The sequence below is a fragment of the Myotis yumanensis genome, unplaced genomic scaffold (genome assembly GCF_028538775.1).
Source record: "Myotis yumanensis isolate MYYU_CA2020_CCGP unplaced genomic scaffold, mMyoYum1.0.hap1 SCAF_10, whole genome shotgun sequence".
NCBI classification, from domain to species: Eukaryota; Metazoa; Chordata; class Mammalia; order Chiroptera; family Vespertilionidae; genus Myotis; species Myotis yumanensis.
In genome coordinates, this window is record NW_027223761.1 from 16,103,648 (window position 1) to 16,130,544 (window position 26,897).

Genomic DNA, 26,897 nt, shown 5'->3' on the forward strand with positions numbered 1-26,897 from the left:
GGAGCAATCCAAGGCAGGGCAGTATGAGAGTGAGAGGGGGCGCTCCTCGGAGACAAGTGCCCAACATCATTTACTGTAACAGGGAGAGAGCCAACCTGCGGTGGCGTCCACTGGAGCAGGTCTTCCCTGGGTGCTGGAACAGCTGACCACGGGCATGTGGGAGGCACTGGTGCCAGGAAGCCCACATACAGGATGACTCACTCGCCACAAGCTGGAGAAGCAACCTCTGTGAACCAGGGCTGAGAAGTGGGCCCCAAAAGCTCCAGCCCCTGCCCACCAGTCTTAACAGAGATGTTTCCATACCAGCTTCCTAGTCTTGAAACATAAGGGTTTAAATCATACTCTCCTTTTTTCAGAAAAGACACCTGAAGCCCAGGGCGATACTAGTAAACCTTTGACCCATTGGCCACTTTAAGTCAAGACCTCTCAGATAAAAACTACATTTCCCACTTTTCTTTGCAGCTAAATGTGTCATGACTGGAACTAATGTCTATAACTTTGGAGTTGTACTCACAAAGGACAGAGGTGTGCCTCGTTTTTCTCCTTTCCACTGCCTAGTGAGCCATCTTGGACCACAGAGCCAAGAGCAACACCTTAGAATAATGGAGCAGCAGAAACATGGAAAGAACCAGGGTCCCTTATATCTGGGCGCACAACCTGGGAGCCACCATATCAACCCTGACCAGCTTATGCCACATGCACTGCTCAGTAAGAATGAAACAGCCCACCTTGAGTAAGCTCTAAGGTATTTGCCGTGGCTGCTGAATGTATACTCATATAACACAGGCCAGGACCAGGTTTCCTCGGGAAGCCCTGGACCACTGGAGCTGCCTATTCCAGGCACTCGTATTGTCCCAGGACAACAGAGCTGTGGCCCCCACCCCAGGAACCAGCTGTTTTCTTGGAATAAGAGTTGGAGAAGCTGCTTAGAGGAAGCAGCTAGATTGCCAAGGATGGGAAGGGAAATAAGCACATTTGATGTTCCACCTGTGTAGACACCTGCACTAGTTGTTAAAATACTGAAATACTTCCAGGCCAGGTGATAAGCAGCCACTGCCCTGACCCAACCCATCCCTCAAATGTCCCTCTCCCCAGCTATCTTTGCCCCAGACCCAGCAATTGAAAGAGTGATGTGTGGCATAGGACCTGTCCTTGACCTCTGGGCATGCCACTTGTTAAATGTTTTGAATATCACCCCTGGTTATAAGGTGCCTGGTCTCAACTGGTGAATGGAAATGAAACCCTGAACTCAGTGTGGAGGGTGAGGAGGATGACATGAGTTCTGAAAGCCAGAGACTGCTCACTGAATCCCCACCTCCAAGTCCTTCTCTCCTCCCCAAAGCCAGAAACACCTAGACCCCACCCGGCCTGCCCTCGCCCACACAGAATGGCCCACAGTCACACAGATATTATTGCACTCTTTTATTTACAGAAACACAGATAAAGCATTTCAATGTTCATTTAGCAAACTGATCCACTCTTTTTTTTTTCTTTTTGGCACAAAGAAATATCACAGATGGACCCCAAGATCAATCAGAAACCCATAAGATTTATCAGCCATCACTGGTCCAGGGGCAGCCACAGACAGACAGACAGACAGACAGCATCGCCACAGTCTGGAAAAAATAAACAAGGTCCACATTCACCTCACAGTAAAAACCTGCTCACCGACAGGCAAGGGTGGGCAGGAGGGGGCAGTTTCTATGCTCCAAAGGGGGCAGTGGGCATTGGGAGCAGGAAGCAGGATGAGGAGGGACAGACACCATTCATAATTTAGAGAGCGGTGGCCTTTTTGTTATTAACCTCTTACCTTGTAGAAATAAACAGTGCAAAAACTACCATGCCCTGACCACTCGTCCATTCAAAAGTTTCAGGAGTTGTGTGGTTTGGGTGTCTCTCCTGGTGGGCGCCTGTGTGTATGTGTGCACATATGTGAATGTGTGAGTGTGGTGCTTGTAAACATTGCCACCATCCACACAGAGACCCAACATCCGTGTGTCTGAATGGGGTGGGGTGGGGTGGGGGGTGGGCTGTACCCCACTTCACTCCCCCTCTGCCCCAGTGATTCCTGTCCAAGACATAGTGCAAATTTCAGAGACAAACGAGGCAGAGGAAGTGGGGGGACGGGGGAGGAGGGCAAGGGGCAAGAAGGACACAAAGACAGGGTGGAAGAGGGAAGGGGAAATAAGGCAACAGTTAAAAAACGGTCCATTTTATCAAAACCGACACCAGGTGCCCCTCACGCCCACCCCCGAGCCCCTGTCACGAGAAGGGGCGGAAGTCCCGCTCCTCCACCAGGCTGATGGCAGGGTTCTTGAGCTCCTCCTCCGAGGCGGCCATCCGGTAGCCCAGCTGTGCCAGCACCCGCTGGCAGGCGTTCTGGGCAAAGGCCACAATGTCATAGGAGAGGCGGAAGCGCCACTTCTCGGCCGTGGCCGCCGAGTTGCGCACGGTGCCGTACTTGTGCTTGCCCAAGGCGGGGTCGCCCTGCGTGTTGTTCTGGATCCAGCGGGCCACGTGGCTGTCCAGGGGGATGCCCAGGAACCCGTAGATCTCCTCCGTCTTCTTCATGGGGTTCCTGGCCAGGTCCTCGTAGCGCACCAGCATGTACTTGCCTTTGAGCCACGAGGGCCGCATGAGGCCGGTGGCCACGGAGTTGGAGAAGTCCTCGCACACCGTGGTCAGCTGGGTCACGTCCAGGTTGTAGGGCTTCCTCCCGGTGCCGTACCAGAGCCGCCAGAGCCGGTAGGTGTCCCGGAAGGTCTCGCTGCGGGAAGCCAGGATGCCCCGCGGGTCTCGAACCAGCTGGATGACCTTGAGGTTCAGCCGGGGGTCTTCCACCAGAGCGCGCAGGTCGTTCACCTCGGGCACCCGCACGGTCTTGATGGCCACGTGGCTGCGCTCCCGGCAGGCCTCGGCGGCCACGGTCAGGTTCAGCAGGCCGCACTTGCGCACGCAGTCGCCTTCCTCCAGCACCAGGTCGGCGGAGCCCGGCGGGTCGCACACCGGGCGGGAGCACAGCACGCGGCTGGCCCCGCGGCGGAAGACCCGGTCGGTGGTGTGGTTGACGGGCGGCGGCTTGATGTAGTTCTCCAGGAAGTGCAGGTCACAGTCGTAGAGGCTCCGCAGGAGGTCCCGGCTGGCGCCCAGCATGACCCGCCGGTCCGCTGGGCTCCTGCCCTGGGTGAAGCGGGGGATGAGCGTGTTCTGCACGTGGTAGAGGGGCTCGAACAGGTAGAAGACGTCCAGGTGCTGGTTGAAGAGCTGGCCCACGAAGGAGGAGCCGCTCCGCGTGGTGGCCAGGATGAGGATGTGGGTCTTGCGGGAGAGGTTATAGGTGAAGGTGGGGCCCTCTTCGCACAGCCGCTCGGCCAGACCCGCCTCGGCCAGCCCCGGGCAGGTGTGTAAGGACTTGGCCGTGAAGGTGCGGATGGCCGTGTACTGGATGGCGATGGAGGCCAGGGCGAGGAGGAGGACGGCCTTCCAGGAACATTGCATGGCTGGGCACCTTCATGGGGCTGCTTCTCCACCTTTCGAGCTCTGCGGGCAAAGGCGGGCAGCCATCAGGGGGCAGCCAGGCTTGGGGCAGCCTCACACAGAATAGGAGTCAGACTCCAGGCGGGTGTGGGGAAGTACCCGCTGCTCCCTGCCCAGGGCTCGCTCACTGCACCGAAGGCCAGAGTAGCTTCTTCCCTAGGCTGCACCATTCTCTGGGGGAGTCACTGGACTGAACCAAATGATTCCCTGGACCCTGTCCTGCAGGCTTTAAGCTACGGAATGCTGCAGGCCTCCCAGCAGAAAGGAGGGGCCCTTAGGGCAAGAAACTAACTCCCCCCAACCCCACATATATAGGGTGTGGCCATTTCCTTGCCACTGCATGTCGCCCCTGCTGGCATCTCCTGGGCCCACCTGCATCTTCCTTCCACCCTCACAAAGTGACCCATGTGGTCATCTTTCCTCCATCCCTGTTCACCCCCTGGAGGGAGAAGAGTCCGTGTCAGATGCCTCCTGAGCCCGCACAGAAAGGACCCTGGTGCCTGGTGAGTCGGTGAGCTGCCAGCATCCACTCAGCCACGCCCGCTGAGGACAACTGTGTCAGCCACCACCATCCCCTGACTTACGGATGCAGTGACCAGCTTACTCCAGGTGAGGACTCTTGGGGCCCGTGGGGGCTCTAAGAGTCGCCTGGCCCAGAGCAGAGACAAGGCCACGGGCTGTTGAGAATCATCCTTTCCCAGGCCCCTGTGTCCTCCTGGTTTGCTCCCAGCCACACAGGGAAGAGGTCCAGACCATGGGCAGATGACCCCCACTGACAGCAGAGCTAACTGGCCCCTCCGCCTCAGCCAGTCCTCAAGGGCCCTCAGCCCCTTCTGTGCACAGAGTGAGCTCAGGGACCCACCAGTAGCCCAGCAATGGCCCCAGAGAACCAGAGAGAAGAGGAGGGGGTGGACCAGAAGGAGCACCCCAAGGAAAGCATGGGGATGAGGAGAGCCATGAAAGTGAACGGTGTGCCTAGGGTTCGGGGCCAGGAGCCAATCTGAACATCTGGAAGTCCCCCAAGAGAGGCTAGTTCAGCTACAGCCCTGGGGGAAGGCTGGGGCTGCTCCAAGGGCCAATGCAGGGAGGGACCCACCACTCACCAAAGAGGGGCTGCTCCGAGCTGGGGAGTCCACAGCCGCCAGGTCTCCTGCGCAGCAGCCCTGTGGCCAGCAAACTGCAGAGACAGGGAGAGGAGGGGGTCTGTAAATGGGGTTGGGCTCCCAGCACCTCCCTTCCTACCCCTGCTCTCCTGTGTCCTGTGTGCTACTGACTTCCCCCTCTCCCCCAGGGCTGGGTGATGAAGGTGCTGCCTGCTCTCCCATATCTATCACTGACTCAAGGCTCCAAATAACCCAATGCCATCTCTGACCCGCTGCATCCAGCCCCCTGAGTCCTGGGCTACATCATACCCGCTCCTCTCACCTCCCCCATCTACCTACGCATGCCCTCCTAGCCAGCCATAGTCCTCTGCTCGCACCAGAACCCAGGGGGCAGAGAGCTGGCAAGCTTGCACCCCTACCTGACCAAGAGTTGGTACCCCACATGTTGGAAAACACCCCAGAGAGGCACCCACACACACTCATCACACAATGGAGCTGAAAAGAAATCCACTGGCCACAAACACCCCCGGCCCAGCTAGTTCTGTCCATTCAGCTGTGATGACCAGACCCACCCAACCAGCCTCAGCGCTCAGCCTCTAATGATGGAACAAAATGTCAAAGTCAAACTTATCCCAAAAACTGGGCTGGCACATAACCCCAGCTGGTTCTGCATTTTAAATCAATAGAACAGCCTGACCTTTCAAATTCCATCTTGTTCCGTAACTACCCAGGAGGGGGTTAGTGGAAATCAGCAAGAGCAGGGGGCCTCACCTCACACCTTCAGGGCGGGTGGCAGCTCAGTCGCAGCAGCGCAGATGCTGAGCCCTGCAGGAAGGGACAGCTGGGGAGGGAGGTTCTTCTGCCAACCACGCCGGACAGAGAAAGGCTACCTGCAACTCAAAGCAAAAGTAAACCTGACCTTCATGCTCTGCGAGGATTCTAAGTTAAAACACCAAGATCATAGCGTTATTGTGGTTAGCATCTATTGAGTGCAGCCTACGTGCTAAGCCCTTTATCTGAGAGCTCATTTATTCCTCGCAAGAACTTCATGTGGAAGCCAGTATAAGCTTCATTTCACGGGCAGCTGAGGCACAGAGAGTGGAGGAACCTGCTTGAGCTCACGTCTAGGTTAACCCACATCTAGCAGGTTCCCCAGAGCCCACACTGTTTTCCCTCGAAGGAGATTTGACTTTCTGCTCCTCCAGCTTACACACACTTGGCCTTCAAACATGCATTTGATCAATGTCCCAGCCCATTTGTGAATCGGTGAGAGAGGGACTGGACATTAGAAGGGGGCAGACATCTGCCAGCGGCTCAGCATGAGACAGGCACGATGGGTGAAACAGCACAAAGGAAGGCAAGCACTTACTGGGCATTCATGATGCTTCTCCCGGGCATGTGCTCCCTTCACAGGCAGCAGCTCATCTCACCCTCATGCCAACCAGGTAAGACTGATGCTGTAATGTCCCCATTTTACAGATGAGGAAGCTGAGGCTCTGAAAGGTTTGATAAATTTCTAGTAGGGGGTAGAGCCAGGATTCCATCCCAGGCACTATGCTCTGGAGTCCATGCTCAAATCCTCCTCCCTGATCCCTATTCCACTCACATTCCACCCCCTTGGGTCCTCACCAAGACAGGAAACAGATCCCTTCAAGAGACTTCGTTTAACTATAGGATTCCAGTTCCAGGAACAGAATAAAGAGGAGCATGCTGCAGGGAGGGGACCATTTCAGTGTTTTCCTTCCCTGCCTCCACCCGGAGAAACTTAAGGCAGGATTGGAAGCTGCTGCCTTTGCTAATGAAGCAGAAGTAACTGGAGCATCTCGATGCTATAAATCCCTAAGAAAGTGGGACTCAGATTCATAAGGTGCAGCCTGGGTACCAAGGAGGGGAATGTGTGCAAAGGCCCCATTGCCGGCCATCGCCTTTCCCCCAGAAGGGCAACGCCAGGGCCTGGGAACGGCAGGATGGAGGAAGTCAGGTCCTCCGAGAAATGTCCCTGCTGTCCTGCCGGCCTGGCAGAGCAGGGGCCAGGGCTGGCCAAGCCTTTTTGGTATGCTAGAGGCATGTGCCCTGAAAAACAGAGGCCCTGGGACCAGGTCCCATTGTCCCCAGGGGAGCTTTGGTCACTGCAAGGGACTCTGCAATGCCCTCCACCTCAAAGCCAGACCATGAGCCCCAGGTCCCCTCCCTGAGCCTCTAGCAGCCTCTGGCATGGCCTCCCTCTCCCTCTGCTTAGTTGAAATCCAGGCAAATCTTAGACCTGGAATCTGCAACTTCTTTTGGAAGGTGGGAGAGTTGGTGAACTCCCCCTCCCAGCAGAAAGCTCAGATTTCCATGTCAGGCACCTCAATATTAGGGCAGATTGTGGCATGGTGGGGGAAGGGAGTGGAAAACACCTTTTCATGGGAGAACTGTAATTCAGAGCTAAGAGCTCAAGCCATGGAACCACACTCACTTAGATGTCACTTAGCAGGTGTGTGGACCCGGGTGACGCACTGTCTCTGAGTCTAGGTTTCCCATCTGTAAAGTGGGTCTCATCGTAGAATTGAAGAACTTCAAGCATTTAGTCAATGCCAGGCATAGAATATGGCCCAGCCTCAGGCTTGGGACATGGACTCTGACACCAGCCCTATTGATGGCCAGGTTTCTTAATCTCGCTTGGCCCCTGTTTTCTCACCTGCAAAGTGGGGATAATTTTAACAATGCTGTTGTGAGGATTAATTCATTAATAGTGTCTAGCATAGAGTAAGCACTCAATGAATGTAACTGACTATTATCATTAAACGTAGTATTTGGTTTTTATCTCGAGGTACGCCCCAGAACACATCATCACTGACTGTGGCACACACTCTCCCTGACCACTGTGCCCAGACCTCTGCCAGGAGGCCTCTGCCCACCATCCCTTCCTCAGGGGCTTCTCTCCCAGCCCAGCTACCTTCTCATGCTGAGCTACCGCAATGGCTCTCCTGCTGTCCTCTAGTGGGCATATCCTGTAGTGCAGCTCTTAGTCCTGCGTCTCTGCCTGTTCAGAATTCCTGCCTGGTTGGCTGCAGCTTAATGTGAGGAGGCAGCCAACAGGAGGTGAGGTTGCAGGAGGCAGTGAGGTGTGATGATTACACGCCCACCCTGGCTGTGGTCTCTGCTCTGTGCACCCCCTCTTCCTTACCCACACACCAAAAGGCAAGCAGCAACAGGCAGCCAAACCTCATCCCGAGGGCCTCTCCTCCCTGGTCTCATTCTGCTCTGGCGGGGGCGGGGGGGACACTGAACTGTCATGGGCAGGGGCAGCCCACAGCCTCTGCCTTTCCCTGGCCTGTGATCTTGTACTCACCCCCCATCTCTGTGCCTCGGTTTTTCCATAACCGAGAGTCAGGGCCACTCTCACTGAACACAGGGACCCTTCTTTGGGAATAGGAAGGCCCCAGGCATCTTCCAAGAAGATACCAGGTGTGGGCAGCTCTGCCTCCCACCTCAGTCCGATTCACAGCTGACCCAGTGGGACCCAGAAACAAGGGGCTCTGCCCTCTGCTGCGTTTGCACCACCCTGCCCCCAGCCTCATCCCTTCCCACGCCATGAAATCCCACGCAACCCAGAGTTGTGACTCTGCCTTTTCTGGGCCACAGACTCCCTCCTCCCAGAAAGACCCATTTGTGCCCACAATTTCACACACACAATTGGAGAGGTTACGCCTCTAGGAAAAGAAGGGGCACCCCTGGGTGGGCTTTAGGAGGTCCAGGAACCTTCTACTAGCAGCACTCTCCCAACTCTAGGACTTCCTTTTCAACTAACTCTATCAGAGAAAGCTCCACACACATTACCCAAGCTATTAAGTAAACAACAGCTAGGGCCAGAAAACCCGCGTGCAATATCACATCGCCATTGCTGACTTTTTTAACAGGGATGCGTGTGTGTGTGTGTGTGTGTGTGTATTTGTATATGTGCATAAACAACCACTGAAAGAACTTGTGCTGAGCCAGTAACTGTAGAAGTCCGGGGGGAGCGGGGGGGCGGGAGGTGACTAGGAGACAGGGATACGAGAAAGGCACAGTTTACACTAAGCTTTTGGTTCAGTTTGAGTTTATTAACTTTTGGGGATGGAGTGAAGCCACCCATGTACAAACTGAGGACTAATGACAGGGTGGGGCTCTAAAAATCAGCACTGGCACCTCACTGTGCCAACTATTCTGTCCCCAGGGCACTGCCAGCCAGCTGTCTCCTCCCCCATTTCCAAAGCACCAGGGTCAGAGTCACCACCTTTCTGCCAGAATGGGGCTCTGTCTGCTCAGACAGGCCACTAAGGACAGTGGTCGGCTGGGGCGGCTGAGACAGAGCAGGAGCTGAAGAGGAATGAGACCTCAAAGGGAACCTGGTTGGAGAAATGACTGCCCTCCCAGCCTTTTCTCCCTAAAGATAGTTTTTGAAGCTCTAGGGAGGCAGGGAAAGCAAAGAAAAAAATCTGAATATCGTATTTCTAACCACACACAGGAGCTGGTATGGAGGGGCCTCGAGGCTCTGGGGTCCCTGGAACTGGAGCAAGGGGCAGGGGGAACTGGACAGGGAGGGAGGGAGTTGGCAAACAGGCCTCTGGGATGGGGACTGCAGACAGGAAATGCATAATCCCTACGTCTGTAGTGGCCAGCACTGACCCACCATTTGTTTGTTGGGTCAAGACTAAAACACATAAAACAAGGTTTTTTCTTCTACGGAAGATGAGGTGATGAAATGAAGAAAGTAGAAAACAGGGATATGAAAGTGAAAGAACAAGGAGTCAGGTCAGTGTACAAGAGCCAAGCTACTTCTGGGCTTCACATATAGGTCAGAGCAACCTGGCAGCCAATGGAAAAAGGGAAATATTTCATGGATATATTTCATAGGATCCATGAGATGAAGATTAAAGCATCTGCTCAGGAGATACCCAGCTATTCTTGATCCTGAATTTAGCATGAGATTTCTTCTGAGGGGTCTCCTAGGGAGCCCTGAGCATGTCTTCCTATCCCTGAGACCGCATGCCTAATAAGCCCAAGGACAAGTTTCCTGGGGCTGTGTTCTAGAGCATCCTTCAAGGTGAGCAGCGTGCCAGTACATAATCCAGCCAATGCAACCTTGCAGGTGAGGCAATCTGGTGTCCAGACTTAGCCTCCATGGTCTGGGTCAGCCCAGGGAGCCTGGAGGCATGAGTGCCTCCCTGAGGGGTCATGCCCCTATCACTGTGATATTTACAGACCTTCTGCCCAGTACCTGCATCAACACAAACATGGTGTTTATGTACAATCACTAGAGTCCCTGGGCCCCGCGGCCTACCCACAGACCCCACAGGCAGAACCAGTACATCCTTCAGCGACCTCCAGTGGGGGCAAGTTCTCACAATCCTGGTGCCAAAGACAAGCACAAGGAGGGACTGGTCCACTGACTTCTCAGCAGCAGCAGAGCTCCTCGGCTGCCTCCTCTGAGCTTCTGTGTCTCCAGAGCAGGTCACTCCAGTGCCCACACGTGGTGACACTGGGACACCGTGCATGGGGAGAGGCAGGCTGGGTGGTGGCTGGGTCCGGACTTGACTCCCACTGCTGGGGCTTTACCGCTATGAGACCCTGGTCAAGGCACTTGCCCTCTACAGGCCTCAGTTGTCCTGATCTATGAAATGAGACCGCTGACCACAGAATATTTCAGATATTTGGGTTGTGAGACAGAAAGCTGATGGATGCCAACAGCTTAGCACAGTGCTGGGCACAGAGCAGTTCCCAGGAAGTGGGAATCCTGAGCGTGACTTCTAGGGGATACTTTAACCTGCAAACAGGCAACAGTGGCCTGGGAATGTTGAGGAAGTGAAATGTTAACGGTTCCCCCACTGAAGCTCACCCTGCCTGTGTGCTTGCTGTTTGGGTTCCTGCCCTGGGCCCAGTCAGTCAGCAGGGTCCCAGCTCCCGACCTGAGGAAAGTTTTCCCCAGCTGTGGGGAGAGTGACTGACCTCCTGGCACAAGGCCCAGTGTGCCCGGCACCTCTGGGGGAGATGAGTCAGAAGGGCCAGTTCCCTCAGGCCAGTCTTACAGCCGGCCTGGCGGGTGGTAGGCGGAACCCTTCTGCCCCGACCCTGGGCCGAAGGCCCGGTTTCCTGTCCTCCCTCCCCTCCCCAGCAGCCATGGTCAGAGTGGGAATAGTACTGAGGCCTCACTCGCTAGACACCGGGGTTTGGCCCCATCCTCCCATTTTCTTTTTCTTTTTTTTTTTTTTTTTTTAATATATTTTATTGATTTTTTACAGAGAGGAAGGGAGAGAGATAGAGGGTTAGAAACATCGATGAGAGAGATACATCGATCAGCTGCCTCCTGCACACCTCCCACTGGAGATGTGCCTGCAACCAAGGTACATGCCCTTGACCGGAATCGAACCTGGGACCCTTCAGTCCGCAGGCCGACGCTCTATCCACTGAGCCAAACCAGTTACGGCGATCCTCCCATTTTCAAGGATGGAAAACCACCAATAGGAGCTCTAGTACAGGCAGCTGCTGCCAGAGGGGTCGGGAGGAGGGCCATCTGTCCCTGGATCTCAGAGTCTCCGGTCTCGGAGCCACCTGCCTGAGGCCCAGCTGGCCCCTGGGGAGAAGGGAGGCTCACCTGGCCCTTGGGGCTCTGGCACAGGATGGAGGGGCTACGGGAATGGATACTCAGAGATGATCAGGGCCCTGGCTCCCATCAAGTGGGCCCTTACCATGGGTACAACTGCCATCTTTCACAGGGGAGGAGCAGTGAGGGGGCTGGTCCAAGCACCGCAGCTCATCTGTGGTGCAGCCAGGATTCAAGCTCAGCTCCGAGCCCTGGCCTTGGCCTTGACCCTAACCACAAAGGTAAGCCTCCAGACCCCACCCAAGAGCAAGAGCATCACCCAGCACCTGGAGACCAGGAGGGAGGGGCAAGGAGTGTAGGGCTGAGGTGGCCACCAGGGTCCCAGGACACACTGGTGCCCACCTTCACCTCGGCTTTTACCCAAGCCCAGACATGGGCTCATCCAACCAACACCCATTGACCAACCATCTCTGAGGATCAGGTCCCTGGGTGTCAGCCGGAGAGATGGGAGGCTGCCCATGGCCCTGCCTGCCTGGTTCCCTGGCACATCAAACAAGTCTGTGCCCTCTTGCCACTTCCCAGGGGGTCTTGTCTGCCGAGCTGAATGGCAAAAAGGAAGATTATCACAGATTAGAAGGGACCTGCCTGGCATGGCACCTGATAGGCAGCAGCCAGCACACCCCGCCCCGCAGCCTGGGGCTCCAGGGCTGGCTAGGAGAGTCCAGGGAGGAGTGGGTGCTTTCGTGGCCCAGGAGCCCAGGAGTGCTGAAATCCTGTGCAGCCAGAGGACACCACGCGCGTCTTTATTACCACCTGTTCTGAATGGTCTGGACTGGGGCAGGATTGGGCTCAAGGCCCAGAGAAGGCCCTCCTGCTCCTTAAGCTCAGAACTCCCCCCCAGCCCTCAGCTGGTCACACGGATGCCAGCACGGTTCAACCTGTCACTCCTCTGTCGCCTGGACAAGCCTTAGGGAGAGCCACCCATTGGTAACATGACAACCGCTGAGTGTCCCTGCCCCTACGTCAACAGGGACCTGCATAAGTAGACATAATGGCAGCTGCTCACCAGGGACCCATTCCACAGGTGTGGGACCAAGGCTCACAGAGGCTAAGGGACTTGCCCCCACCGCTCGGAGGTGGCAGGGTGGTAACTGCATTCAGACTATGGGCGCTGTGTGCAACGTGCAATGCCGCGAGGCCCTCACCCTCCAAGGTTCTCCCTACAGGTTTCCCTTCCTTCCCCTGTGACCTCCTAATACCCTTGATCTGAACCACCCCAAGCAGCTCCCCTGATCCTATACATACCCCGTAAGTGCTTATGAGAAACTCAGCAGTGCGTGGAACCCACACCTCGGGTCCTGGGCAGCCTGACTCCCTCTGAGCCCCAGTCGCCCACCTCCAAGGGCAGGTGAGGGGCTTAAATGAGATCCCCTCGCCCATAACGCTCTTAGTATACTTCCTGGGACATGGCAAGTACTCAGTTCATGAGACCTTCGAATGTTGGCATCATACTTGTCTGTCGCCTCCTCTGCCTGCAATATCCATAAGGGAGAGCACCAGGCCCTCCGTCCACCACCCATCACCCCTGGTGCCCAGCTTGGGAGCCCAGACTACTGCCCCCAGCAGAGACCCAGAGTAGAGAAGGGCTGTGCCCTATTCCCCATCCCCAAGAAGGGACAAGTAAGCATCCCGACAATTCCCAGACCACAGCCTCCCAGCTCTAATCAAGGAGCAAACACAGAGGGAATCTCTAAACACTGAGAAAACGCGGGAACTCTGCCCCACGTGGCACCGTGGGGATTTAGAAAGAACAAATCATGCCTGACAAACTTGATAGCTTTTTTGATAGAATTACAAGGCTGGTAGATGAAGGAAATGCAGGCAGGGTAATATATCTTGATTTTTAGCAAAGCATTTGATATAGCGCCCCGAGTAATCTTACAAAATTAATTCAAAACAGACTTGGCCCTAAGCACTTGTCATGTTGCCAAAAGCAGGAGGGGGCAGGTCCCAAGGGTCCCAAGTGGAGGAGGCAAGTACAGGGTGAAGGACTGAGGGACAGAGTCTGAAAGTGGGGGCAGGGCTGCCAAGACCCAGCCTGGGTCAGATCTTATCTAACATCTTCATTAATGATCCTGAGAGAGGGAGTAAACAGTCCGTTAATGAAATTTGCAGAGGATATTAAATTGGAAGGTGTTGTGAACACCAATGAGGATATCAAAACAGTCCAGAGAGGCCTGGGGGGTGAGAAGTTGGCAGGAAATAGAGTCTGGGGGGAGGGAAGCAGGGTGCTGGCCAGCATCTGGGGCTACCTGGAGAGCCAAGGAAGGGGGAAGGGCATCCCAGGGCTGTGTGGAGCCAGGAGCAGCCACGGCTAGCTTGGGTTCTAGCCAAGCAGGCAACCTCAAGAATCTCAGTTTTCCCATCTGTAAAATAGGGCTGGTGGATAGGAAGGATGCCCTGCAGCTCTAAGAGCTGGCAGTGATGGGAGCCTGGAGCTGAAGCCCACTTTATGGGAGGAGAGGAGCAGTGACACAAAGAGCAGGGCTTGTCTTCAGGCCAGGGAGGGGCGGGCAGCATGGAGAAGGCTGCTGAGGGCTGCTGAGGGCTGGCTGAGCCATCACTAGGACCCAGAATGTCCCGGAGCCACTGCCCCAGGTCAGCAGCAGCAGTGGGCAGGCCCCTCTCCCAGCCTGCTGGTGGGACAGGCTGGAGCCATGAGCCTGTCCAGACCTGTATGGTATGCTGGGAACACTTACGCGATAGAGGTTTAACCTGAGCAGGGGGAGTGGGGGAGAAGGTCAGGGTTTGTTACATTTCTGAGATTTCCTGGTCCCTCTTGGGCAGATCATCAAGAGGGAGATGCCTCTCCAGGAACAAGGAAAGTGGCCCCCATCCCTTCTCTCTGTCCTCAGAGCTGGGACTCTCCTTCCCTCTCCCTCTGACCCGATACCCAGGGAGCTAAGGCAAGAAGCTGCCCATTCATCTGGATTTGGATTTGTTCCCATAAAGCTCCTAGACAGGTGGGGTCTCAACGGGAGCCAGGGCTCCCTAGCATGGTGCCAGGCCCCCAGCAACTTAAATAAATGCTCGGTGGGAGGAAGAAATGGACGGCTGGTTCCCAGCTGGGGGTGCACCAGGGTTGTTGAGGGCAGCTCTTCCAAAGCAGGAGACCAGGCCTGCCAGATGTCAAGACCACCTCCCAGGACACAGAGGATGGCTCCAGATGAATGTGCTGGGGGAGGGGGGGGTGTCTTCCGACCCCCTGAAATGGTAAAAATGACACTTACTGAACACTTACTATGGCTCCATTCAGAGTGTGTTCCTCATATTAACATGTTTGACCTTCACAGCAGCCCTGAGGTAGGTGCTCTTTTCTCCATTTCACAGAGGGGGAAACTGAGGCGTAGAGTAGCAGCCAGGAGCCTTAGCACCTAGACAGAAGGCCCAGGGGAGAAGCAGCAGCCTGCCAAGAGCCACAGGGGACATAGGCAGCTCCTGATGGGAGACCCCAATGGGTGGGATAAGCAGGCCCTCCTATAGGGCCCCCAGAGCCTTGCCCAGCCTCTCCCTGGCCCCCTTGAAGAGAGTTGATGCAACTCCTGCCACACTTGTGGAGCCTGATTTTACTATATGTTTCTCTCTTCCCCACCACCACCACCACCACCGCACTACACCGAGTCCTCTGAACAAGTCTGTTTCCATGGAAACCATACAGTGACTCAGGGCTTCGGGACCTTCTCTGAACCAGATTATGAATATCAAATGCTCACTCCCCGCACCAATGCAGAGTGAGTTGGAAAAGTAGAGACACAGAGTGGGCAAGAGAGGAAGACAGGGAAGTAGGCAAGGAGAAGGGGGGGTGTTAAGCCTGGCCCCCCCAGTGAGAGCCTAACATCTGGGTCCCCTGCAGACTCAGTGGAGCACAGATGTACACCTCCTCTATGTGTGCACAGCTGGCACACACACCCCAACATCAGCGCCATCCCCACCAGCCTTCCCATGAAACTAGGGCCCTATGGGAGGGAGCACAGGAGGTAAGGGGGCTCTACATTTCTCCAGATGAGGACCTCAAATGGCAGAGAGGGCAGGGGGCTGGGGAGAAGGGAAGCTGTCTACAAGAGGAGCCTGACTTCAGATGCCAAGGAGGAAACCTCTGGCCAAAAGCGTTGCAATGTTCAGCAAAGAGGGAAATTTGGAATTTAGGGAGGGAAATGTGTTTCTTTCTGCATGGAGATGAGGAGCTGGGTGTTAGCTTATGTGCTGGGAGCAGGCACTGGCCATGATCTCAACGCCTACCTTCCCTCCCCACCCCCCACAGGGTTAGTGGGATCATTAGCAGAGACTTCCTCTCACTTGCCCTCCACCCTGGCCTGACCAACCGCCATTCACTTGCCCCGATTGGGACAATAGCAGAGAAATGAAAGTTTGCAGCGCCAGGCTCCTGGCCTTCCACAGGGACTAAGGCCCCCAAATCTGCCCCCTCCTTTCCCGGCAGCTCCTTGAAGACCCAGGAGGGAAGGGAAGAAAAGAGGTTGAGGCTTGATACCTCCCTGGTGAATCCAATGTGTGAGTCATGACGGTGAGTGCGAGCGCTTAGAAAAGAAACAGGGTCATGGTGATGCCTGCGAATGTCCCCGGCTGCTTGAGGACTGGAGTCTGGGAACCGCCTGCCCAGGTAAGCTCTCCGCCTGAGACACCTGGCCCTGCTGGAGGGGTTGAGGAACCCCTAGGGGCAGGTACCTGGTACTCAGTCCCCACCTGCTTGCCTCCTCTACCTCCTGGTTCCTTTGGTTTGCCAAAGCGACCACCTTCCCAGCCAGGGTACCCACCTCCTGGCCACAGTGCTCGGTCCCCTGCCCCCTGCCCTTACCAGCCCTGGGAAGGATGCTGGGCTCAATGTTTGTCCTTGACTGGACACCCACCTTCCCATCTCCTGCCTCCACCTCTCCATCAACGGCACCCATCCTCTGGCACCTGGACTCCCCAGTCGCCCTTCTTAGGAGCCTCCCGCTTAGGAGCAGTGTGTAAGTCCACGGAGAAAACCTGCACCAGCGACGAGGAATCAGTCCTGGGAAAGGGCAGGTCCGGGATGGGGGAGGGTCATCCTTGGCATCCAAGATGCCACCCCAGGAGGACCCTCGGGTCTGACCATGGGCTTCCCAGCCAGGGCCCATCTGGGCTGTTACTGTGAAAGCAGGCATTGGGTTCCTAGAGCCTGGAAGGGGTGCCCCAGAGTCCTGCCGGAGAAGAGTGGGAGGCTGGTTCTGGCTTCCCCCGGGGGGCTCTGCACCATCCCCGGGTCCGGGGGCCCACGGCAAAGTGGCCGTGGGGGTGCGGAGCCGGGACTGGGAGCCGAAATCAGGAGGGGCAGCCCCCTGACTCTGAGTGCAGCCCCGGTTCGGAAAGTTGGTGCAGGTGTGGGGACCTCAGGGTCTCGGGGCGACTCAGCAGCTTGGAGCCGGGAGGCTGCGGGACAGTGAGCCCCCGAGTTCTCCTCAAGTTTGCTGCCCTCCCGGGTGGGGGCGGGTGGGCTAGGGTGATCGCGGGGCTCACTCACCGCTACCCAGGGAGCCGTCCTGCGCCCAGCGCGCTGCTGTCCCCCGGCCCGCACCGCCCGCAGCGACTGTCCCCGAGCCGAGGGGCGTCTCCCGCTACTCCCGCGCCCCTCCCGGCCGCTGCAGCGAGAGCCGCCGGGCCCGGCCGATACCTGGTCGGGGGCGCACCGGGAGCCGCCGCAGCGCCCAGCGCAGGCTCCATCCTCGGGTGTGGAGTCAGGCTCGCCCCGGGGCGGCGGGCGGCGGCGGCGGCGGCGGCGGCGGCGGCGGCGGCATCCTGCGCCTCCCTCGCACTCCTCCGCGGCCTCCCTCCTCCTGCACCTCTTCCGCGCGCCCCTCACGGGCCCCTCTTCATGGCCCGAGGGCGCGAGCCCGGGAGCCCGGGAGCCCAGGCGGCTCCGCTGGTGGAGTGCTTTCTCCGGGGTAAGGCGCGGGACCCGGGACCCGAACGCAGGGGCGCCGGGCCGGCGGCCGGGACCCTGAGCGCCGCAGCCCCCGGGCACCGGAGAACAGCAGCCGCGGGCGCCGGAGCCTCGCCGAGTGCCTGCCGCCCGCCTGGAGTCCCGAGTCCCGAGCCCAGAGCAGCGGCGGCGGCAGCAGCGGCGGCGGCAGCAGCGGCTACAGCGCCGATCCGAGCAGCGGGCGCTGCGGTCCCGGCTCCACCCCCCAAAGCCGCCCGCCCCTCGGTGGCAGCCCGCCCCCTGCTCTTCCCCACCCGCCAGCGCGTCCTCAGCTCCCCGCGCGGTCCTGCCTGCTCCCGCCCCCTAACCCCCCGCTCTGCCCCAGCCACCAGCGCTGCGGACACCGCACCCCCCGCGCCCCCCGCAGGCCAGCTCCTGTGCCAGCCCCCACCCACCCCGCGCGAGGGGAGCCACACCCACACCCCAGGTTTGGGAAGGCCTGCGAGCGAGGACGCAGGCTGCGCACTAGCACCTCTTCCCCTGCCCTCCCACCCACCCCGCACCCAGGGCGCTCTCGGAACGCCTTCGCCTGAGTGCCCCCCACCCCCAGTCCGGCTGGAGCCCCAGCCGAGGAACTCCAGAACCCAGAACAAGAGCCAACCACCCTTCAGCGCCAATACCCCAGCCCATCCCCCTCCTTTTCACTTCTCAGGTATGGGAAGGACTGGCTCCAGTTGGGCCTCTCGGGCAGGGTCAGAGGCGGGGGCGGGGAGGCGGTTTAGGGGTGTTAAGAGTGGATTTGCTGGCAGGCAGCCTTCCAGGCCAGTCCTGCACCCCGCCGCCCACCCCCTTCCTAAGGACCACCGCTGGCCCCCTAGGTGGGAATCAGGGGCCACTATGTCCTTATGAAGGGAGACCTGGCGGCATAGCCCACAGGCTGGCACCTCAGTCCATTATCCTTTGCATAAATAAATATTGACTGAGCATCTCCCACAGGCCAGGCCTGCATGGGCACCAGGGACTCGTTGGTGACAAGACAACCGGACCCCTGGCCTCCCAGAGTGCTGTGGAAGAGAAGCACTGGTGAAGGGGCAGAGACACCGTGTGACCACTGGCCTCTGGCTGGAGAGGCCACTGGGAGTCCCAGCTCTGCCGTCACCCATGGCTGTGGGGCGGCCACCTCAGAGGCAGGCGGCTCCTAATCTGGGAGATGGAGATGGTAGTCCTCACCTCTCAGGGCTACTATAAAATGCCAGGTGGGAAAATACAGGTAAAGCGCTCAGCACAGTGTCTGGCACAGGATGAGTGCTTAATACTCATTGTGTGGTCTTGTTACTGCCGTTGGCGGGTTGGTGTTCAGGGTAGCCAGGAACCGGCACTCACTCACTCACCAGGAGGAGACCATGGCCTCTGTGTTCCTCTGGAGGACTCAGTACTGGGACCATCAAGTCTCTCCGGACACCCAGAACCACATGGTATGAAGGCCCCTGCCTCCCGGGGCCCACGAGACCAAATGGTCATTTATCTTGGTGACAATTGCAAATTTGTAATCATAAACCACCACCATCACCACCCGCCCGGCAAAGGATCCCCATCAAGCCAGAGTGTGAACCAGTGCTTTCCTGCAGTGGCAGCAGGAGCCTGGCCCCAGCCCTGCCCACCCTCCGCCCGCCGCAGCCAGGGTGGTAGTGCCAATCCTCAATCCTGACTTCAAGGTGACAGATGTGTCCCCGCCTGTCCCCTGAGGAGTGCTCTGAGGTGCCTAACAAGAGTGCTGACCCTCCAGAAGCAAGGACTTCGTGTTGCAAAGTCCCATTTGTCCCTCCACAGAAAACCAGCGTCTAACGGCCCAGAGCTGAGCCATCAGAACCTTCCCTTTCACCCAGAGCTAATTCCTCCAGGTCTTCAGCCTGACAAGAATAGTCGGGGTTTAGAGAGCACTTTCTCTATCTCGCGCTCTCAGATCCAACACCTCATTTTTCAACCTCTGGTGTATTTTGGGTGGAGAGGAAGAAATGTACATCTGGCTGACATGAAAAGATTGGTGTGGTTGTAATGTAAAGACAGAGTGGAATTTGGGAAAAAAATTTAAAAATATTTAAACTCTAAAAATAGACAAAAAGCTTCGTCTTGGGAACACAGGGATTCTGTTTCCAGTTTCCTGGAATCTCCCAGTTGACTAGCATAATTGTTTTGTGAGCACCTACTCTGTGCACTACACTGTGGCAAGTGTTAAAGGGGAAAGAGAGGAGGAAAATGCAGGAGCAGAGGCCTTTGTTCAGGGAATTTTTATCCCACACAATGAAGCTGCAAAGAACAGTTGCTGAAAACATGATTGAGTCTAAAATATGTAGCCTTCAAAGTCAGAGGAAGATGGAGCCTTGGAGAGTCATTTAGGGAAGGCTTCCTGGAGGAGGCAGTTAAACTGAGGCTTGAGGGATGGATAAGGTGTAAAAAGGCAAAAGAGCAGGAGAGCCTGTGAGAGAGAGGAAACAGCAGCCCAATGAAGCTTACTCGTGGGATAATAGGAAGATTAATGTTAATGGCTAATGTTTGAGATCTTATCCTGTGCCAGGTACTGTGCTATTTGTTTTGTATGGGTTATTTTTTATAACTCTTAAAACAACCCCATGAAGTAGGTATTACCATTCCCATTTAACAGACGAGGAAACTGAGAACCAAACAGATTAGGCAACTTACCCAGGTTTGCAGAGCTGGTGAGCAGTGGAGCCAGGAATTTTTCTTGTTATTAATCCTCACCCGAAGATATTTTTTCCATTGATTTTTAGAAAGAGGGTGAAAGGGAGAGGGGGGAGAAGGAAGGAAGAGAGAGAAACACTGACATGAGAGAGATGCATCCATTGGTTGCCTCCTGCACACACCCCAACCAGGGCCAGGGATCAAACCTGCAACCCAGGTATGTGCCCAATGGGGAATCAAAGCCACAACACTTTGGTGCAAGGGCCGACACTCTAACCACTGAGCACACTGGCCAGGGCTGGAGCCAGGATTTGAGTGAACAGTCTGGCTCCACACGATAACCACTCCTCTAGGCCATGTGTGGTAACCTGACTCTAGTCGGGTGCCTGCAGGGAGGAACAGGAGGTGGAGTGGGCTAGGGAAGACAATGGCAGGGGGTAGGGCCTTCAGAAGGCCCCAAACAGAGGATTTTCCTGAAATAAAGCCCCTAAGCCCTCCTGGGAAATCTAAAATGAGGCATTCCCTCTTCTCCCCTCAGCAGGCAGATCCCTAGGGTATTTGGAAATTGGTTAAGGGATTTGGGGGCTCAAGATTTTGGCTTTTTAATATCTCTTGCCTGTCCATGCAGTGGTTGTCTGTGCCACCCACCTTGTTACTTCAGTCTGTTCCGGGAGATTGATGGTCCAGGCTTTGATTTAAGTTCTGCGTCTGGGATCCTCAATTTCCCCTGTCTCACGGGGGACAATGACAAGACAGCCATCACACAGAGGATGGCTCCTTCCTCCTGAACTTCAGGCCTGAGAGCTCGCAGCACCTGTAGAGAAGGTCCCAATAAGAAAAGCCTGGGCAGAAGCAGCCAGGCCCAAAGACCTGTCTTCTGGAGTCTCCGTTTCCTCATAGAAGATGTGAAAGGGGTGCCGCCGAGGAGCTGAACCAACTCCCTCCTTTCATAGATGAGGAAATCAAGCCCAGAGAGGTTAAGTGACTTACCCAAGGCCAACAGGAAATGAATTAAGCCTTCTGCTGGGTCTCCAGCTGTTTGAGACAAAGGACTCTTATCTTTCAATTCTGCCATGTTCTAGATGAATTCTTGTCCTGGGTGAATCGAGGACCTGGACTCCTCTGTGGCTGAGATAAAACAAATATTTGAAGACCTTACCTTGGGCCAAATACTAAACTGGTTCCTCAGATATATATGATCCCATTTCCTCCTCATAAGATCCCCATGGGCCTCTGGGCCCAGGAGTCGCCAGGCCTAGCCAGCTTTTGATTCAAAAGACAATATTATTTTGGCCCAAACCCTAAAATCCTGTCCTTGTTCTTTCCTACCCTGTCAGTTTCTCAGCCAAAGCCCCTTGAAACGTCACCTCACTGCCCCACTGACAAGGGTTTCCGAGAATCTACCAAAGGGACGTGGCGTTGCTCCCAGACCAGCCTATCCGCTGCACTCCCACTGGCCATCTGTCATGCTTACCTGTTCCTGTCCTAGAACTTGCCAACGGCCACAAGGCTACTTGAGGGAATCCCCTACCCCCAACCCCCACCATGCTTCCTTGATGATGGCCCTTGTGGAGAAGCTAGCACCCAGGCCATGGGTGACTCCTGATGCTCCCATAGCCCCAGTCCTTGGGCTGCCAGAGGCTGGGAGAGCAGCATCTTCCCCAACACAGGGGCCCTATAGCCAAGGACCCGAAGCTTAAGTGCTTGTGCCACAGGCTCCCAAGGCCTCTCTACAAACAGCTTGTCTTTGCTGGTGGCTCCAACAGCTAACCCCTCGCCTCAAATGCAAGCCAAGGGGCCAGGGAGGAGGGGGTACTGTTCCCATCTTCCTCCTTGGACTTCTTGGAACCACCCCCAAAAGACAGTCCCTCTCATGCTCCAATTACAGAATATTATGCCCCAAGTAAATTAGAGGTTATGCCAACTAATCTTGGTGGATGGGAGGAAATGGAATCTGATTTCTTTCTGGTAAGTACCTAATTCACAGCACACTTGCTGCCCAGACCCTCCTGGGCACCCCAGGGCTCTGGACTTTCAGGCCTCACAGGTGGGAGATAGGAGTGGTCTGTGTTGGTCCTCAGCCCTTTGACGTTGTCCCCATCCCATCCTCCAGGCTCCATCTTCTTTCCTCTGGCCTCGCATGATCCAGGCCAGATCTTACCAAAGCGAGTCTCATTCAAGCTCCAAAGTTTCTGGGAGGAGGAAGAAGAGGTCAGAGAGGCCAGGCGTCCACTTCCTTTTGAGGAGGAGCCTGCTCCAGCTGCCCTCCAGGGAAGATGTCCAGCAGAGAAGTTGACCTTCCCTAAGCCACTCCGCTGGCATTGCCACACTTGCCCCCTGGCGGCCCAGGCTAGGGGAAATCCCGTGATGCTCCAGGGCCCCCCACTTCCCGGTGCTTCCCAGAGCCTGCCTGCTGGGAAGTGGAGAGGTGGCCACGGGCAGCCTTTGTTCATCTGGAGGAGACTTCCGCCTCAGGCTCCCCACCCAGGCCAGACCCTGAGACAGCTGGCCACAGAGCCACGAGGAGACGGACAGACTGACCAAAGGCAAACAAGGCCTAAGATGGCCACAGACCCTCTTCTCCCCTCGGCAGGCAGATCCCTAGGGTATTTGGAAATTGGTTAAGGGGTTTGGGGGCTCAAGATTTTGGCTTTTTAATATCTCTTGCCTGTCCATGCAGTGGTCATCTGTACCACCCACCTTGTTACTTCAGTCTGTTCCGGGAGATTAATGGTCCAGGCTTTGATTTAAGATCTGAGTCTGGGATCCTCAATTTCCCCTGTCTCATGGGGTACAATGACAAGCTTTAATTCATTATTTTGAAGAAAAGTGCTGCTGAAAGTTATCGTATACTTCAGGAAGCTTATGGTGAACATGCTCCATCTCAAGATACTTGTGAACGCTGGTTTAAACACTTTAAAAGTGATGATTTCTATGTGAAAGACAAAGAACGTCCAGGTCAACCGAAAAAGTGTGAAGACCAACAATTACAAGCATTATTGGATGAAGATGCGTGTCAAACTCAAAAACAACTTGCAGAAAGATTAAGTGTTGCTCAGCAAACAATTTCCAATCGTTTACAAGCAATGGGAAAGATTTTAAAGGAAGGAAAATGGGTGCCACATCAACTGAATGAAAGACAAATGGAAAACCGAAAAGTCATCAGTAAAATGTTGCTTCAACGGCATGAAAGAACTTTTTTGTATTGAATTGTGGCTGGCGATGAAAGTGGATTTATTTTTAGAATCCAAAACACACAAAATCATGGGTTGATCCAGGTCAACCATTAACATCAACTGCAAAGCCAGATCATTTAAGAAAGAAGACAATGGTCCTGACCAGTTTGGCTCAGTGGATAGAGCGTCGGCCTGCGGACTGAAGGGTCCCAGGTACGATTCCGGTCAAGGGCATGTACCTTGGTTGCGGGCACATCCCCAGTGGGGAATGTGCAGGAGGCAGCTGATCGATGTTTCTCTCTCATCGATGTTTCTAACTCTCTATCCCTCTCCCTTCCTCTCTGTAAAAAATCAATAAAGTATATTTTTTTAAAAAAGAAGAAGAAGACAATGCTCTGCATTTGATGGGATCAGGAAGGTGTGGTGTAGTATGAGCTTCTAAAACCAGATGAAACCGTTAATACTGATCGCTACAGACAACAAATAATCAATTTGAACCATGCTTTGATCGTAAAATGACCAGAATGGGCCAGAAGACACGGTAAAGTAATTTTGCTTCATGATGACACACCATCACACACTTCAAAACCAGTTAAAGACACATTAAAAGATCTTGCCTGGGAAGTATTAACCCACCCGCTGTATTCACCAGACCTTGCTCCTTCAGATTACCACTTGTTCCAATCGATGGCACACGCACTTTCTGAGCAGCACTTCAAAACATTCGAAGAAGTGGAAAATTGGGTCTCTGAATGGTTTGCCTCAAAACAAGAAAAGTTCTATTGGGATGGCATCCACAAATTACCTGAAAGATGGGGGAAATGTGTAGCTAACGATGGACATTACTTTGAATAAAGCATTTTTGATGTTTCTCTTGAAATTATCGTGTTTTCTTTGGTTACAAAACCCACATTATTAACCAGTACGCCTGGTAAAAATAGAGTCCAGTGAAAAGTTCACAAGCGCTGGGACTGAGGAGGTGGTGGGAGTTGGGGGCGGACAGAACAGAATCGTGGGCTGCAATTAAAACTCCCATCCTGGGTAATTCCCGGGCCTCTGCCGGTCAGTTTCCATGGCAAGGGAGGTTGACCCAGAGAAGACGGGCTCCTGGCAGGGCTGGGCTCCCTCCTCTGTTCCTCCCCACAGAAGCCTCAGCCCCTGATCGGACAGTTCAGAGAGCAAGGGCCAGCGGAGAGCCTGGCAAGCGACAGGTAGAGGCCCAGGCTCTGTGGGGCAGGTGCCCACGCTGGCAGCAACAGAGGACAACGGACAGTGCCTGGGCCCAGGGAGCATCTAATGGTACGTCCTGGGACTATGGGAGGCCCAAGCCCAGACTCTAAGGACATGGGCTTCCAGGAGCAGCCGACAACCCCAGTCTGGTGTCTTACCTGAGGCGGGGGGAAATCAAGCTCTCCGGAAGTCTGGATCCTTGTCTCATAAACCGCTAAGGTCCCCTCAACCCCTCATTTGCCTCCAGGCCAGCCCCTCTCTGTTCCACCTCCTGCCCTCACCTGCCCTCATCCCACATCCCTCATAACCTCTTGCTCATGGGAGCTCGCCTCATGTTGGCCCCCAAGGCAACTCCTTCCCCCGACCCTAACTGAAGCTGAAAGGGTAGGAAGCCCTTCTGGCACACTCCCTGCTGGAAGATGGTGACAAGCAGAGCAACAGTGGGCAGGTGCTGGAAGGCATAAGGTCGGGAAAGAGGTGGCTGTTCCTAGGCCTCACCTCTGAGGACTCCTGGAGCTCAGGAGGCCTACAGATTCACCTCTCAGGCCAGTACACAGAGGTCCTAGACTGGGGGGTCTGGCCCAGGGGCAACCATGAGGCCTCCTGGATCAGTTCCTGAGGTGTGAGCCACCTGGCCTAAAAGGCCTGCTTCTAGGTGGATCCCTATGGGCTGGTCCTTCCCCAAACCCCACATTCATTCACCCCAGGAGGGGAGAAGGGATAAGCAAGCATTCAATGTCCACTTCCCTTTTCTCACCTGGTCCTCATTCCTCCTCTGGCCCCAGCCCTTCAGCTCCGAGGCGCCAGCTTAGAGTGCACCATCTGCAGGACCCAGCCCCTGGTACTTAGGAGCCAGGAGGCCATGTGGACATCGGCAAGTATGCCCTCAGCTCCCCCTGCCCAGCCCCAGGCCAAACTGGGGCTCTTTCCTGCCTTCCTCTGGGGAAGGAGGGAAAGTGGGTGTCCTGCCAGGTATGGTCAGCCCTTGGTCAGGGGCCCATGGGCACCTCTCACTGGACAGCCCAGCCCCGGTCAATGCCACACTGGCTGGATCTGGGAACTCAGCCCAGGAACAATGGGGCCATTCATGTGTTTTGCACAATGATCTTCTTGGTCTATATCCATGGCTAGACGGTGAGAGTGAGTGAGTGTGTATGTGTGTGTGTGTGTGTGTGTGTGTGTTGTGTGAGAGAGAGAGAGAGAGAGAGAGAGAGAGAGAGAGAGAGAAAGAAAGAAAGAAAGAAAGAAAGAAAGAAAGAAAGAAAGAAAGAAAGAAAAGAAAGAATCTGGAGTAATTGGAGAGCCAGGCAAAGGCAGGAGAAAGAGTACCAAGCAGGGATTTATAATAATTCTATCCTTCGTCAGACAATTACTATGTGCCAGGCACTGTACTAGGTGATAGCATTATCTTACAACAAACAAGTGAGTCAGTTCCAACATTATGCCCATTTTATTTATCTTTTAAAATCAATTATTGGCTTTCATTGCATCTTTAAAATATCACAAATAAATCTTGCTGTTGCTGTAACTGGACAACTCAGATCTTATTCACCAGCCTGCTGGGCTGTTCCTTTTTCAGAAACGTAGATACCATCCAAAAATGTTCTGATATCTTTGTTTTAATTGTTGTGGCTTGCTGAATCAAACCAGCTGAATTTAATACAAGTTCAATACCATTTCCTTTAAGAATTAACTCATCTTTCTGGGCTTGAGATACTGATCAAGCAACGCCTGACCTCATCCGAACCCTGTGGCTATATTTTCACCCAAGAAATTTCTGATTTCAGCAAGAGAACCATTCTCCTAAATAATGGCATTGACGGGGAAGTGAGTGTACACAGACCTCATCTTATAAGGGAAGCCCAGTGTAACACCTTGACTGTGTTCTGTACATGACTGCAGACAGTGCGAACGGCAGCCAGTTCCTTTCTACCTCTCCACCATTTGTCAACCCAAAGCCTCTTCTTTTTCTTCCCAAGGAGACGGAGTTCTACATTGATGTGATTGAAGTCCCTCTGCAGGGGGCCTCTGGGGCCCTTCGCAATAACTGTACATCCCTTCAGAGCGATGTCCACATCTTCTGGAACATCAACAGTCAGATCGCTGAGAATGGTCCTCATCCTTGCAACTGATGAAGCAAAGAGATTATCCCCATTTTAAAAAAACTGAGGTGGGGTTATAGAAGTCAGAATGATGGCAACTTCTTGATGAGGAGACTGACTGCGGAGGGTGCAAGGGAACTTTCCAGAGTAATGGAGAGTTCTCTATTTGGGTGGTGTTCACGTGGGCATATACATATGCAAACATTCATTGTGCTATCCACTGAAGACACGTGCATTTTGCTGCATATAAATTACATTTCATTTAAAAAAATGATGGTACATCCATAGAATGGAATATTACCCAGCCATAATTAAAGACTAAGAACACTCTTTGTATATTAATATAGGTCACCAACATACACTATTAAAGAAAAAGTGACATGCAAAACAGTATGTGCCAGATAGTATGCAAACATTTTAAAATACTGTCTATACATACCTGCTTGTGTGTGTTTACATTATGTCCACACACACACACACACACACACACACACACACAGACACCACGGCTGCCTCTGCGAAGAG

General features: G+C 54.8%; 1 protein-coding gene and 1 pseudogene across 5 annotated transcripts; both read right to left on the reverse strand.

Moving 5' to 3' along the window:
• Nucleotides 1–1,407: 1,407 nt before the first annotated feature.
• On the reverse strand, nucleotides 1,408–20,631 carry CHST1 (carbohydrate sulfotransferase 1). Of its 5 annotated transcripts, XM_070427850.1 has the most exons (5): nucleotides 20,513–20,631; nucleotides 19,865–19,878; nucleotides 5,412–5,530; nucleotides 4,641–4,714; nucleotides 1,408–3,540 (listed from the first exon to the last, which is right to left on the reverse strand). In XM_070427850.1, exon 5 carries the CDS (start codon nucleotides 3,496–3,498, stop codon nucleotides 2,263–2,265), a length of 1,236 nt encoding a protein of 411 aa, XP_070283951.1. In that variant the 5' UTR covers nucleotides 3,499–3,540; nucleotides 4,641–4,714; nucleotides 5,412–5,530; nucleotides 19,865–19,878; nucleotides 20,513–20,631; the 3' UTR covers nucleotides 1,408–2,262. The 5 variants fall into 5 exon arrangements, with proteins under 5 accessions (XP_070283951.1, XP_070283950.1, XP_070283949.1 ...); XM_070427849.1 differs by having other exon boundaries at nucleotides 5,412–5,536; nucleotides 19,865–20,631; XM_070427848.1 differs by lacking the exons at nucleotides 19,865–19,878; nucleotides 20,513–20,631 and adding an exon at nucleotides 16,916–17,308.
• Nucleotides 20,632–25,814: 5,183 nt separating this feature from the next.
• LOC139018894 (large ribosomal subunit protein uL6-like) lies at nucleotides 25,815–26,390 on the reverse strand (annotated as a pseudogene).
• Nucleotides 26,391–26,897: the final 507 nt, after the last annotated feature.